At 41.7% G+C, this 14,396-nt stretch overlaps 2 protein-coding genes across 9 annotated transcripts in view; both read right to left on the reverse strand.

Moving 5' to 3' along the window:
* The window catches only part of LOC139530362 (neuronal acetylcholine receptor subunit alpha-7-like), a 29,714-nt gene extending 28,852 nt beyond the window's left edge, over positions 1 to 862 (reverse strand). The window contains exon 1 of one of the 2 annotated variants that reach the window (XM_071326688.1): positions 463 to 862. In XM_071326688.1, the coding sequence (XP_071182789.1) occupies positions 463 to 627 (165 nt within the window). In that variant the 5' untranslated portion in view covers positions 628 to 862. The remainder of the gene's footprint in view (positions 1 to 462) is intronic. The other variant, XM_071326689.1, reaches the window with a different exon arrangement.
* A 5,090-nt stretch (positions 863 to 5,952) lies between these two features.
* Positions 5,953 to 14,396, reverse strand: part of spg11 (SPG11 vesicle trafficking associated, spatacsin) — a 78,918-nt gene continuing 70,474 nt past the window's right edge. For 6 of the 7 annotated variants that reach the window (XM_071326696.1, XM_071326695.1, XM_071326694.1 and 3 more), the window contains exons 35-40: positions 12,656 to 12,763; positions 10,883 to 11,051; positions 10,338 to 10,414; positions 6,762 to 6,917; positions 6,388 to 6,539; positions 5,953 to 6,308 (exon numbers count right to left, since the gene is read on the reverse strand). In XM_071326696.1, the coding sequence (XP_071182797.1) occupies positions 6,125 to 6,308; positions 6,388 to 6,539; positions 6,762 to 6,917; positions 10,338 to 10,414; positions 10,883 to 11,051; positions 12,656 to 12,763 (846 nt within the window). In that variant the 3' untranslated portion in view covers positions 5,953 to 6,124. The remainder of the gene's footprint in view (positions 6,309 to 6,387; positions 6,540 to 6,761; positions 6,918 to 10,337; positions 10,415 to 10,882; positions 11,052 to 12,655; positions 12,764 to 14,396) is intronic. The other variant, XM_071326697.1, reaches the window with a different exon arrangement.

The following is a 14,396-nucleotide window of genomic DNA, read 5'->3' on the forward strand; positions in this document are numbered from 1 at the left end:
GTACACAGGTGAGGGACCTTGTCCTTGATACGATGCTCAAAGGTTCTAGAATCTTCTCTGTGCGAGAAAGGTTCTACAAACTGATCTCTGGGGGAGACTGTTTAAGAGCTGTCCATGGTTCTGATTAGACACAAAAGGAGCATTCTGTACTCCTACCTCAGTTTTAAAGTATGGAATAGAGATAATAGAGTATTATTAGTCAGATGGCGCCTCACACTTTAAATGTAACTGTTTCCTTTATGGAAACACATCGTCTTTTTACAGGAAGATAAATCTATGTCGATGTAGGGTAAAACAATGTCAGAAGAAGCTACACTTCTAAGTTTCTCATATAACCGAATCAAGGCTAGCCCTCTCTGTAACTGACAAAGCCCTCTCTGTAATTGACAATGAACATCTAACCCACGGTTTCAAAATCTCACTATAATAACATTATGATAACACATGCACAGCGTTGCCTACCGTGAAACAAGCAGACGATGGTAAGTAAATACAGGGTAAAAATCCGAGCCTCCATTGCATGACAGAACAAATGTGCCTCCTATGATAGCCTAGACTATGTGACAGTTCCGAGACACTGTTATACAGTAACCGGTAATTAAAAAACGCCAAAAAGTCACCGGGCATCCCAGACAACGCCTGGCAAACGGTTGAAAATAGTTGATAACGAGGCTTGACATGCGAAGATAAGGATTTGTATTTGTGCTCCGGGGGGGATGGGGTTGGTCGGGTGCTCTTCCTTGAAGCCCTCCAAAATGAAAATGCGAATCGCGACACTAAACTCACATGGCTGTGACAGAACTAGTCATGCTGTCCTTGCAGAGGCAAATCATCGAACAACCGCACTGGCAGCTAATATTTCGAGGAGGCATACTTAAGAAAAGCCTGGTTCAATCTTCTCTGTACCAGAGGGACCATTTTCCAGATAATCAAACCAAGTTTGTTTGATAGTTGGAAGTAGGGGGTATCCAGTTTGTTAGTCTACCCAGCAGCAGCCTCCCGCTGGTTGCAATCACAGTTTCATCCTAAAAACTGCAAATGAAAACATGCTTTGAAACACTAGATCACTCTAAACTATAATACATTGTTTGCATTACTTTACATCTATTAACTGTGTTGCAGCAGCATTATGAACGTATGTTTTCATACAGGTACATGTCTCAAATGATCTTATGACTGTGGTAGCTACTCTAAAATCAAACAATTAGATGGGGAACGGGTGAAATACTATCTACTTCTGAGATAGTTCCCTTTAAATAAGCACAGTAGTAGCTCCAGAAGTGTTATACACAAATCCATTATCCAGTAACAAAAAAAAACATCTGGATAGTTACAATCCAAATATAAATACCTTATTTATGTGCAGTTATATACATAATATATTAAAGGTGCAAATAGATTGGTCAATGTGACTGATTTATAATTCATTAATTGACTGTCATTATTTGTATTCTAGTGAGAATGAGAAATGTCTAGTATGAACATTTGAGAGACAGAGTAAAGCTGATATTGTACCTACAGCCTTGCTATTGGTTTTGTTGAGTTAATGCACTCAAACACATTGATCGGAACTGCAGAAAAATAATTCAACATAGCTTTGGGGTATTCAAGCAATGTGTGTGATGAAAAAAGACATATGCATGGGGTTAGTGGACATGTGGGTTAATTGATCTTGAGCAGCCAAGATGATCTATAGCGTACTTAATGCATGTTTGAGGTGGTCTCACTTCTATTGCAGGAAAAGAGCCAAGAGCCTTCTGAAACGCAAAGAGAAAACAGAATAACTTGCCACAATGCAAGGCTCTTCAACAAATCTGCATAGGAAAGTTTAACTTCAGGCTTCAGCAATGGCATGCACTGCCACTGACATGTCAAAATGTTACTAAGTAACGGATTAAAGGTTGGAATAAATGGGCGCTGTTGTTGACAACCATATTAATACAAGTGGGATTAATAACGTGGGATTCTTGGGACGTCCCTACCCCATTGAAGTTGGAATGTAAAATGGCTAGGTAAGGGTTATGGTAAGGTTAGGGTTTAGGGTAGGGACGTCTCAATGATCCCATATAGCATGAACCATAACATAATCATTGTCAAATAATGGGATCATCTTCTTAATGACTAATCATCACCTCAACGTTGTTAACTCACAACGCCAACAAATAAGCTCTTCATAGAGCGACAGATCAACACAGAACAAAATGCTCCTTTTATCTCTTCTCCATCTCAGGGAGGCTCAAGTTCACGTTTGATTCCCGCCAGTCTTCCGTTCAACACATCATCAGGGGAATTTCGAATAAATGTAGACGTTCTGCAAACGTACACACATCTTTACATACATACTTTGACGACTCAGCACACTGAATTATGCAGTAAGCATTGATGCAATGAGAAAATTAATTCATGAGAAAAACTTAAGTCTGAAATAGGAGCCTACTATCAATAAACCCACAGAATGCAAAGTCATTCATTATTAAAGGAGTAACAAAAAGGTATTTTCCAAATGTGAATACTGATAGCAGCTAACCTATCAGTGCATGTGACCTAGGGTGGTCTAGCAGTCTAACGCTGCAGTATGGGTTCAAATCCTTCCCACCGCTAGTTCAGCACATTCTCTCCTCCATCTTTAATCCTATCCAATAAACAAAAAATATGCTAAGTGAAAAAATCTCGGAGCAACAATGGCTCAGCCGCGAAGTGCTAGGCCACACAAGCTCGGGACCACCGAGTGCAGGAGCGCATAAAAATTCTGTTCTCGGTTGCAACACTCACTACCTAGTTCCAAACTGCCTCCGGAAGCAACGTCAGCACAAGAACACACACAAGCCGAAGGTCACCATGCACACTGCCAAGCATCGGCTGGAGCAGTGCAAAGCTTGCGCACAATTGGACTCTGTGAGCAGTGGAAAGGCGTTCTCTGGAGTGATGAATCGCGCTTCACCATCTGGCAGTCCGACAGAGGAACTATAACGTTTGTTGGAGGAGAAATAATGGTCTGGGGATGTTTTTCGTAGTTCGGGCTGGGCCCCTTAGTTCCATTGAAATCTTAACGCTATAGCATACAATTACATTGTAGACGATTCTGTGCTTCCAACTTTGTGGCAACAGTTTGGGGAAGGCCCTTTCCTGTTTCATTATGACAATGCCCCCGTGCACAAAGTGAGGTCCCATACAGAAATAGTTTGTCGAGATTGGTGTGGAAGAACATGACTGGCCTGAACAGAGCCCTGACCTCAATTCCATTGAACACCTTTGGGATGAATTGGAACGACGACTGCGAGCCAGACCTAAATCACCCAACATCAGTGCCCGACCTCACTAATGCTCTTATGGCTGAATGGAAGCAGGTCCCCGCAGCAATGTTCCAGCATCTAGTGGAAAGCCTTCCCAGAAGAGTGCAGGCTGTTAGAGCAGCAAAGGCGGGACCAACTCCATATTAATGCCCATGATTTTGGAATGAGATGTCTGACGAGCAGGTGTCCACATACTTTTGATCATGTAGTGTATAACTTATAAGCACCATAGAGTGGCATCTAGTGACTATGGCCAGTACTGCAACATCCATCCCCTCTCCTGGTGAATCCTGTAATTATTAATCAAACCAGACAAGGTCATTATTCAACCTTGCAGGATTTGTCGCTGGCGGCCCATTGATTCTAGTAGTTCATCAAAGCCATGCTATCGCAGTGTCTGGAGAGGACACAGCATGTTTATTCATGAGGGGTCTTCCCCTCGGGGACGGCGGACCCCAAACACTCCAACCAAGGGGGGGAATTAACCCTTTTTATTTTTTATTTTATTTTTTTATTTCACCTTTATTTAACCAGGTAGGCTAGTTGAGAACAAGTTCTCATTTGCAACTGCGACCTGGCCAAGATAAAGCATAGCAGTGTGAACAGACAACACAGAGTTACACATGGAGTAAACAATAAACAAGTCAATAACATGGTAGAAAAAAAAGAGAATCTATATACAATGTGCGCAAAAGGCATGAGGTAGGCAATAAATCGAATAATTACAATTTAGCAGATTAACACTGGAGTGATAACCCTGTATCACTGGTGGAGATTAAGGCTTCATCCCAAGTGGTACCATGTGGGCCCTGGTAAAGAGTCATGCACTGTATAGGGAATAGGGTGTCATTTGGGAGGCATCCTGGAAAATCCTCTATGGACGTTGCCGAACACAGTTTGATGACTAACATTCACTGAGTGTTCAAAATATTAAGAACCACTGCTCTTTCCATGACATACCAGACTGACCAGGTGAATCCAGGTGAAAGCTATGACCCCTTATTGATGTCACTTGTTAAATCCACTTCAATCAGTGTAGATGAAGGGGAGGAGACGGGTTAAAGAAGGCTTTTTAAGCATTACGACATGTATTGTGTATGTGTGCCATTCAGAGGGTAAATGGGAAAAATAAAACACTTAAATGCCTTTGAACAACGTATGGTAGTAGGTGCCAGGCGCACCGGTTTGTGTCAAGAACTGCAACACTGCTGGGTTTTTCACGCTCAACAGTTCTCCATGTGTATTAAGAATAGTCCACCACCCAAAGGACATCCAGCCAACTTGACAACTGTGGGAAGCATTGCAGCCAACCATGGGCCAGCATCCCTGCGGAAGGCTTTCAAGTCCCCGACGAATTGAGGCCGAAACTGAATATTAGGAAGGTGTTCTTAATGTTAAATACACTCAGTGTACGTCCCTTGGTACGTGCCAAATATATCATGGCATGTTTTATTGCTTTGTAAGGGCACCTAAGAAAGTCAGAGTGAATCATGGTCATTGAAACTGACAATCTGCATTTCAGTGCGTTCTTCCCAAGTCTACGATTTGTGTACGAAAGGCTGTGAAGAAATAGTAGTTCATCATATTAGAGCTGTAGCTCCGGCTACTAGTGAAGTGGAGCAGAGCATTCTGGGTGATCTCCAGCTCAGAGTTAGAGAAAAAAGAAGCTACGGGTGTGTTTGTAAATTGCCTCCAGTGTATCAGTGTGCGATCTGGGCCATTCGTGAACTCAGAGCTGTTCACTCTCGGCGCGTTCAGAGATCACGCTGGACGCTCTGGCCAAGGAGTAGGGCTGAACCGAGCATTGTGACCTCTCAGCCGCATTCAAGCACCTAAGCTAACTGGCTAAAGTTGGCTAGTTTGCTAGCTATTTCCAGAAATAAATGAGAGAACACCTCACTCTTACCATTTCAAGTTCATGAGTTGTGGCATTGCTTTAGAGTACATGTGCAGCGGCGCGCTTTTGGTCTCCAATTATTGCAGGCACGGTCATGTTGTATACCGCTGTATAGTCTTGAATAGCATCAAGATGTTATAGCCATGTGGTTACATTCTTACTGTTTAGTATAGTGAATTGGAGATTGTCTTAAGTTTATATCTATGATTCACTATTGTGTCTTTATATCCCCCTTGTATTTTCAGACCACACACAACCGAGTTGGTTAACACTCAAGCTGTCAATCAAGCCATAAACATCCTACACTGTGCTGTGCTTTGCCCTATACTGTGTGAATCCTCATCTTTATTAAACCCACCACAAAACTGTAATCCACTTTACTGTCATCTGTGCCCCGATCAGCACCTGGGAGTGAACACATTAAGCAATACCAAACCAAAGAATATACAGTCCACCAAGTCTTCCACTTAGGGTGGCACCTTTCCGGTATCTTTCGTAAAATTCCCAGGTTTTCCAGAAATGCTGGTTAAAAGATTATTGGAATCAAGTGGGGGAAAAAATGTTAAATCCTGAATACTCCAAATTCCCAGGAATTTTTGGAATGTTCCTATCATTTTGCAACCCTAACTCTATTACAATTTAGGATCATTTACTTTGTCTACCTCGGTTAGGAAGAGGGGTAGACATCACAACAACAGCTATAATAACAGCCTCTGTGGATGACTACTCAATCGTGTTTAAGTAAAGACAGAAGTCTGTAGCTTCAATCAATACGAGATTTATTCAGTTAGTCAGCGATTTTGCGTGGAGAAAATAAAACATTATTTCGTGAAACTATTCATCTCCATGAAAGATGTTATAGAAAAGAGTTTGTAAAAAAATTCCACATGCGTATTTGGAGGTATTTGACAGGGGCAGTGCCGTTTCGAATCAGCTACCTAGTACCCAGCCTGTCGTTTAGGTAACTGCTTGTTTTGGGGTCCTGAAGTAACATGTTGGCCACGTCAAAGAACTTGTGTTCATACGCAAGCTTGTAGTAGGTGTAAACGTCATCACAGTGTTGCAATAGTCTCTTCAGGTTCTGGCCCGCACTGCTCGGAGGCGTGTTGTGAGTCAATCTGAAAGGTAGAACCAGACCAAGGATTAATATCAGCAAGAAGATATTCCCTCCTAATTCTGGAAATCGTCTGAAATTACTTTTGGGATATGTCTTCAAACAGGCAGGCGGGGAGTGGCCTGTGAAGTCGGAACTCCTCTAGGTAAGCAAAGTCTCCACTGAGGATGACCTTCTGGTAGAGCACCTCCGCCCAGTCTGGACTGTAGTCGTAGGCCTCCGACAACACAAAAGCCTAGAGACAAGAGAAACAACACAGTTTAAAATAATAGCTTAAAATAAGCTACATCTCATTATGACATACGACTGGGAATCAATCTACATTTCAGTACATCCTTCCCAAATCTAGGATTGGGATAATTGATTTTTCCTCCCACTATTACAATAGCGCCGGTACCACAAGTCTAGCATTTGGATAACTGATTTAGTATACCACGGTTACATTTAGTGCCATTACCTGGTAACAGCGGGGCAGTGCCACAATGGCACCAAGGAGATCTGATTGGCGCAGGTTGATGACACGTTGGTCTTGACCGTGGTTCAGGAAGTGGAGCTGGAGTGTGGTCAGCTTTGCCATTTTGACACAACGTGCTGCCTGGCGTACACATGAGTCCTGAGGGAGAACACACACGCGCATGCATATGCGTGCACGCGTACACACACAGACACACAGAAAGTTTTTTATCTCCACTGCAAAGCTATTACTCACGTTCAATTAACACTAGAAAGACCCAGATAATAATGACGCAAAACAAATTGAAATGTTTTATTACTCTGCTATTTTTTAAGTCATCCTTGACTTTTCCTAAATAAGTCTATATAAACATTCTAACAACGACAGTGTGTTAAATCACAAACAGAACTGGAGTCACTTTACCCATACCTATATGTACATAGCTAACTCAATTACCTTGTATACCTGCACATCAACTCGGTACTGGTACTCCCTGTATATAGCCATGTTATTTTTACTCGTTATTGTTATTCATTATTCACTGTGTATTTATTCCTCGTGTCACTATTTCTATTACCTGTTTTATCTTTAACTCTGCATTGTTGGAAAAGGACCCGTAAGTAAGCAATTCACTGTTAGTCTACACCTGTTTTTATGTGATAAATAACATTTGATTTGAGTTATAACCAGTTTTAGGAGGACATATCATTTTTTGAATGGCTTTCCCGACAGTTGAAGGTGCCATGACCAGTTGATAATTGCCTCAAAACTGAACCTAAACTATACCGATTTTTTTTTAAATATTTTTTTTAATACATATAACAGATGAAATAAATGAAGTAAAGTATGATAAAGGGGGAGAATGGGAGAGTTTATGAGCGAGGGGAAGCGAACGATGCACAAAAAACAAGCCTGGTAGGCACCATGAACAAAGCGAGACGGGAGCTCCCTCCCTCTGCGCAAAATATGGAACCCACACAGGTCCAAACCTCATGTTCAAACATTTTTTACCCTTGTAGGGTGGCCAAAATTAGGGTGACTAAATCAGTGGAGGCCAGAGAAAAAAAAGTTAATACAAATTGCACAGCATCGCGTCAGCTAGGCTGGATGATGTGCGAGAACGATTGCTACCTCACAGGTTCACGTTTCCCGTTGAACTCGTCATCTTTCTACTCGAATCCGCAGGACATAAAACCATATAGAGGTGGGATAGTATTTTCATATTTTAGTATAAGCTTTTCAAATTAATGAGAAATTCCTGTTTAGAAGATGTTCTCACAAAAACAAGCATATCTCTGTGAAATGTCAACGGAGCACTGAACGTACCGGAATATTTTTTATTTTCAAAGCCTTTCACAATTAATTCAGCTTGTGCCATGCTAATTTAGCTTTGGCGACTCGTAGAAACAACTTTGAAGATGACGACCACAACATGTGCAATCCTCAAAAGTTTCTGCGAGAAAGCTGCAATGCTCGTCAACACAGCTCTGTGATTATTATCGTATGTATTAGGTTAGGAAATCCGACTATTTTGATATACTGTTAATGAAATGTTAGTGAAAGACTCCACTGAACGACGTAGAACATGAATCATCATATTTGTCTTGGTAAAATGTATTTTATAACATAAAGAAGTGAAATTTCATCACCAAAGCCACTCTGGGTAGATTGGGTGGTAGTACTGAGCCATTAGTGCTTTTTCAGTTCAATTCAGTTTTGACACGATTATTTTTTTAAATATCACGGTTTTCGATTAATATTAAATGCATTATGAATAATTGCATAAAAATGATTAGAGCTTTTTAATAGAAATTCCAAAGCCCAAAATAGTGGACATTCAACTGCCAAAACATTGAAAATATTCCATTGGCTCTGTCAGGTCCAAATAGAAAAATAGGAAATAATAAAATATTGCAATTCTGTAGACTATCATTTTTAATTCCTTAGAGTCATCATCTCATCTCTGCTCAGGCAGTCGCAGCCAGCCAGTCAGACAACCATCTAACGTTATCTCTGTTCTCCTCGCACTGTACTAGTGTGTGGACACCCTACATACACTGGATTCAGAAAGTATTCAGACCCCTTCCCTTTTTCCACATTTTGTTACGTTACAGCCATATTCTAAAGTTGATTCAATTATTATTTTTCCTCATCAATCTACACACAATACCCCATAATGTCAAAGCGAAAACAGTAAAAAAAAAAATATATATATTTACAAGGGTATTCAGGCCCATTGCTATGAGACTCGAAGTTGAGCTCAGGAGCATCCTGTTTCCATTGATCATCCTTGAGATGTTTCTACAACTTGATCGGAGTCCACCTGTGGTAAATTCAATTGATTAGACATGATTTGGAAAGGCACACACCTGTCTATATAAGGTCCCACAGTTGACAGTGCATGTCAGAGCAAAAACCAAGCCATGAGGTCAAAGGAATTGTACGTAGAACTCAGAGAAAGGATTGTGTCGAGGCACAGATCTGGGGAAGGGTACCAAAAAATGTCTGCAGCATTGAAAGTCCCCAAGAACACAGTAGCGTCCATCATTCTTAAATGGAAGAAGTTTGGAACCACCAAGACTCTTCCTAGAGCTGGCCGCTCGGCCAAACTGAGCAATCGGAGGAGAAGGGCCTTGGTCAGGGAGGTGACCAAGAACACGATAAACACTCTGACAGAGCTACAGAGTTCCTCTGTGGGGTGGGAGAACCTCCCAGAAGGACAACCATCTCTGCAGCACTCCACCAATCAGGCCTTTATGGTAGAGTGGTCAGGCGGAAGCCACTCCTCAGTAAAAGACACATGACAACCCGCTTGGAGTTTGCCAAAAGGCACCTAAAAGACTCTCTGGTCTGATGAAACCAAAATTGAACTCTTTGACCTGAATGCCAAGCATCACGTCTGGAGGAAACCTGGCACGATCCCTATGGTGAAGCATGGTAGTGGCAGCATCATGCTGTGGGGATGTTTTTCTGAAAATAGCTGTGCAGCGACACTCCCCATCCAACCTGACAGAGCTTGAGAGCATCTGCAGAGAAGAATGGGAGAAACTCCCAAAATACAGGTGTGCCAAGCCTCTAGCGTCATACCCAAGACTCGAGGCTCTAATCGCTGCCTAAGGTGCTTCAACAAAGTACTGAGTAAAGGGTCTGAATATTTATGTAAATGTAATATTTCCATTTTTTTTAAATCAGAAATTTGCAAAAACAAAATTCAAAAATACTGTTTTTGATTTGTTATTATGGGGTATTGTGTGTAGATTCATGACAAAACAAAAATGTAATCCATTTTAGAATTAAGGCTGTTCTAAAATGTTGGAAAAGTACAGTAACATAAAGTAATGAAATGTTATGTTCTCTAAAAAATATATTTTCGTATTCTAATGTTAGGTAAGACCTTCATAATCACAACCAAATTATAACTTTTCGGATAGCATATATTAAATCTACTTCTTAGACTGTTCGAATGTTGATGTCCAAAACATGTGTCATTGGCACAAAGGGGGGTCCAAGGAGACCTTTCTAGCATTAAGCAACACTAAACAGAGGACCTGTGTTTGACAGTTGGAGGGATAACAATACCTTAGAATAGCTCTCTGCAGCATCCTTCAGGAGAGTAAGAACCTTTATCAAGGAACTTTTGAGTTCAGGGGTCACTGCTGTTATGGGATGAGCAGGGAGTGAGTGAAAAACACTGTCTGCATGTCCTGTAGCTCTTCATTGAGTTTGTGTCAATGACTCATACACAGGCTACATTCAGGTGCAAATAAAGTTAAAGCAACAGAAAAACTTCACAACAGTCTATTTTAAGAAGTTGCCCTCTATACAACAGGAAAGATACTACAATATTGAAAAACACATCCCTTGACACCAGGATTGGGGTCAGTTCAGTTTTTGACTCAAGTGATTTGACATTCAATTCATAAAATGAAATCTGTCTACTGTTTTCTATGAGGACGTTTCAATTCATGAATTGAATTTCAATTCATATCCAGAATTGAAAGATTAATTCACCTCAGCCACTATACCATGTTCTTTATATGCGTCACAAATATATAGTATGTCTGACTTCATACTGTAACTGTAGTGATCCTCATACTATAACTGTAGGCATTGTCATAGCTCACCCCAAGGCTGGGACTCGATCAGTTTGAGCTGGGTGCGGGCGGCTCCCTCGTGGTTCTCTCCTATCTCTCTGCACATGCTGAAGCACAGGGCCACCATGTTGTACTTCTCACTGTCCCCCGGCAAACACCGCTTGATGTAGTCCAGCAGGGCCGTCTTCAGCCGGAAGTTCTGCAACACACACACACCGTTTAGATCAGGGGTGTCAAACTCATTTCGCATCGTGGGCCACATACGGCCTAGGGAGATGTCAAGTGGGCCGGACCATTAAAATTATACCATACTCTGCTATAAATAACCAAAATATCATGTCTTTCCTTTGTTTTGGTGTAAAGAAGCACAAGAACATTAGGAAAATATTGAAATTTAATGAACTATCCTTTTACAAAACATTTCATGAAACACCTCATATTTCCTTAGACAAATGTGCAATTTACTTTTATCATTCACAAATATGCATTGCAACTGATCCCACTGATTGTACAAAGGCACAAAACTTTAATTGGTACTGAAAAATATAGTAATGCACTTTAAGATTAAATGAGACTTTTAAAGAAAGGAATTTTTAAACCACTTACACATACGCATATAAAATCTAAATGTAATCCCTGCGTACACCTTACAAACTAAGGAGAGTGATTTTAAATGTGTAATGAAGAAAGTGTTCGCCTGTCCTGTAAATCTGTAAACTTCATACATGAAACATACATACACATACAATACATACTGAAAATTTATGGAGTTGTATGAACAGTAGAATTCCATCACACAACTTTTGTTTTGAAGCTGCTGACTAACATTAAAGTGCACATTTTTTAAATCACCACAGTAAGGATTCATCTTCACAGAGCTGTATTCTTTCAATGCAAACAGTATCTAAGGCAGCATTTTAAAGGTACCGAAATACCGAAACTTGTTGCAAACACACCAAGCACGAAGGTTTTCCGTGCATCTCTGTAAATAAATAGGACGTGGTCCATTTTTCTTTGAAAATTCTACACTCCTTATCTACTTTTCTCCGTTTGGATAACGACATTTTGGCTAATGAGGGTGTAGCGGAGAGGTAGAGACCAAGGTATTAACAACGTCGTAACAAGCAGCAGATGGCGCATTGATACCGTCTGCTGTTTTCAGTCTGTCTCAGTGATGCGGCTTGTCTTCTACTCTGATGGAAAGAGTGCGCCCCTTAGCGGATAATCCATGAATTGCAGCGAATTAAAAATATTAATTCCATGTCTTTTATGCATTTTTTCCACTTTCAAATTATCCTGCGGGCCTGATCGAACCTCCTTGGGGGCCGGTTCCGGCCCGCGGGCCGTATGTTTGACACCCCTGGTTTAGATACTAGCGTACTGTACGTATAAACAAGAGCACCACAAAACACACCAACTTTTATACCCCTTTCACATTACTGAACTGACCCAAGCAGAACTGTACTGGGCTGGCTTGGTTATGCATCCAATAGTTGCTGGAGCTGTGCTGGAAAGGACAACGTGAAAGGAAAATATCCTAATTCTGGTACCCCGAGACAGTCCTACACATTTAAAGCATGGTGTTCTCGGAAAACAGCATGTACACAACCCCTGTGATATATATATTTCCTGTCTTAACTAAAATACAATGACTAGATGCCTCTCTGTCTGGCAGGTCTGTTGTGTCTCTGTGGGTGTTCTGTCAATTTTGGGAAGAGCGATCTCTATCTGTGTTTGTGTGTGTGCAGTTTCTGCGTTTGTGTGTGTGAGAGAGAGACAAATCCGTGTGTGTGCGCTTCTTACCGACTCCACTTTTTTCCTGAGCAGCATCTCGAAGCGGTGGTTCTGGTTGAGCAGGTCGAAGATGTAGGTCATGTCATTGTATCTGCCGATGCCAGTTAGGAGACGCACCTGAAGGGGTCAACACAAGGTGAGCGCACACACATACACATGCACAGAGAAAAGAGAAAAACAGTACTCATGAACTGACACCACCATGCTTACAGTACAGTCGTGGCCAAAAGTTTTGAGAATGACACAAATATAAATTTTCACAAAGTCTGCTGCCTCAGTTGGTATGATGTCAATTTGCATATACTCCAGAATGTTATATAGAGTGATCAGATGACTTGCAAAGTCCCTCTTCGCCATGCAAATGGACGGAATCCCTCCAAAACATTTCCACTGCATTTCAGCCCTGCCACAAAAGGACCAGCTGACATCATGTCAGTGATTCTCTCGTTAACACAGGTGTGAGTGTTGACGAGGACAAGGCTGGAGATCACTCTGTCATGCTGATTGAGTTCGAATAACAGACTGGAAGCTTCAAAAGGTGGGTGGTGCTTGTAATCATTGTTCTTCCTCTGTCAACCATGGTTACCTGCAAGGAAACACGTGCCGTCATCATTGCTTTGCACAAAAAGGGCTTCACAGGCAAGGATATTGCTGCCAGTAAGATTGCACCTAAATCAACCATTTATTGGATCATCAAGAACTTCAAGGAGAGCGGTTTAATTGTTGTGAAGAAGGCTTCAGGGTGCCCAAGAAAGTCCAGCAAGCGCCAGGACCATCTCCTGCAGTTGATTCAGCTGCGAGATCGGAGCACCACCAGTACAGAGCTTGCTTAGGAATGGCAGCAGGCAGGTGTGAATGCATCTGCACGCACAGTGAGGCGAAGACTTTTGGAGGATGGCCTGGTGTCAAGAAGGGCAGCAAAGAAGCCACTTCTCTCCAGGAAAAACATCAGGGACAGACTGATATTCTGCAAAAGGTACAGGGATTGGACTGCTGAGGACTGGGGTAAAGTCATTTTCTCTGTTGAATCCCCTTTCCGATTGTTTGGGGCATCCGGAAAAAAGCTTGTCCGGAGAAGACAAGGTGAGCGCTACCATCAGTCCTGTGTCATGCCAACAGTAAAGCATCCTGAGACCATTCATGTGTGGGGTTGCTTCTCAGCCACGGGAGTGGGCTCACTCATAATTTTGCTTAAGAACACAGCCATGAATAAAGAATGGTACCAACACATCCTCTGAGAGCAACTTCTCCCAACCATCCAGGAACAGTTTGGTGACGAACAATGCCTTTTCCAGCATGATGAAGCACCTTGCCATAAGGCAAAAGTGATAACTAAGTGGCTCGGGGAACAAAACATCGATATTTTGGGTCCATGGCCAGGAAACTCCCCAGACCTTAATCCCATTGAGAACTTGTGGTCAATCCTCAAGAGGCGGGCGGACAAACTAAAACCCACAAATTCTGACAAACTCCAAGCATTGATTATGCAAGAATGGGCTGCCATCAGTCAGAATGTGGCCCAGAATTTAATTGACAGCATGCCAGGGCGGATTGCAGAGGTCTTGAAAAAGAAGGGTCAACACTGCAAATATTGACTCTTTGCATCAACTTCATGTAATTGTCAATGAAAGCCTTTGACACTTATGAAATGCTTGTAATTATACTTCAGTATTCCATAGTAACATCTGACAAAAATATCTAAAGACACTGAAGCAGCAAACTTTGTGAAAATTAATAGTTGTGTCATTCT

Source organism: Salvelinus alpinus, chromosome 9, assembly GCF_045679555.1.
Source record: "Salvelinus alpinus chromosome 9, SLU_Salpinus.1, whole genome shotgun sequence".
Lineage (NCBI taxonomy): Eukaryota > Metazoa > Chordata > Actinopteri > Salmoniformes > Salmonidae > Salvelinus > Salvelinus alpinus.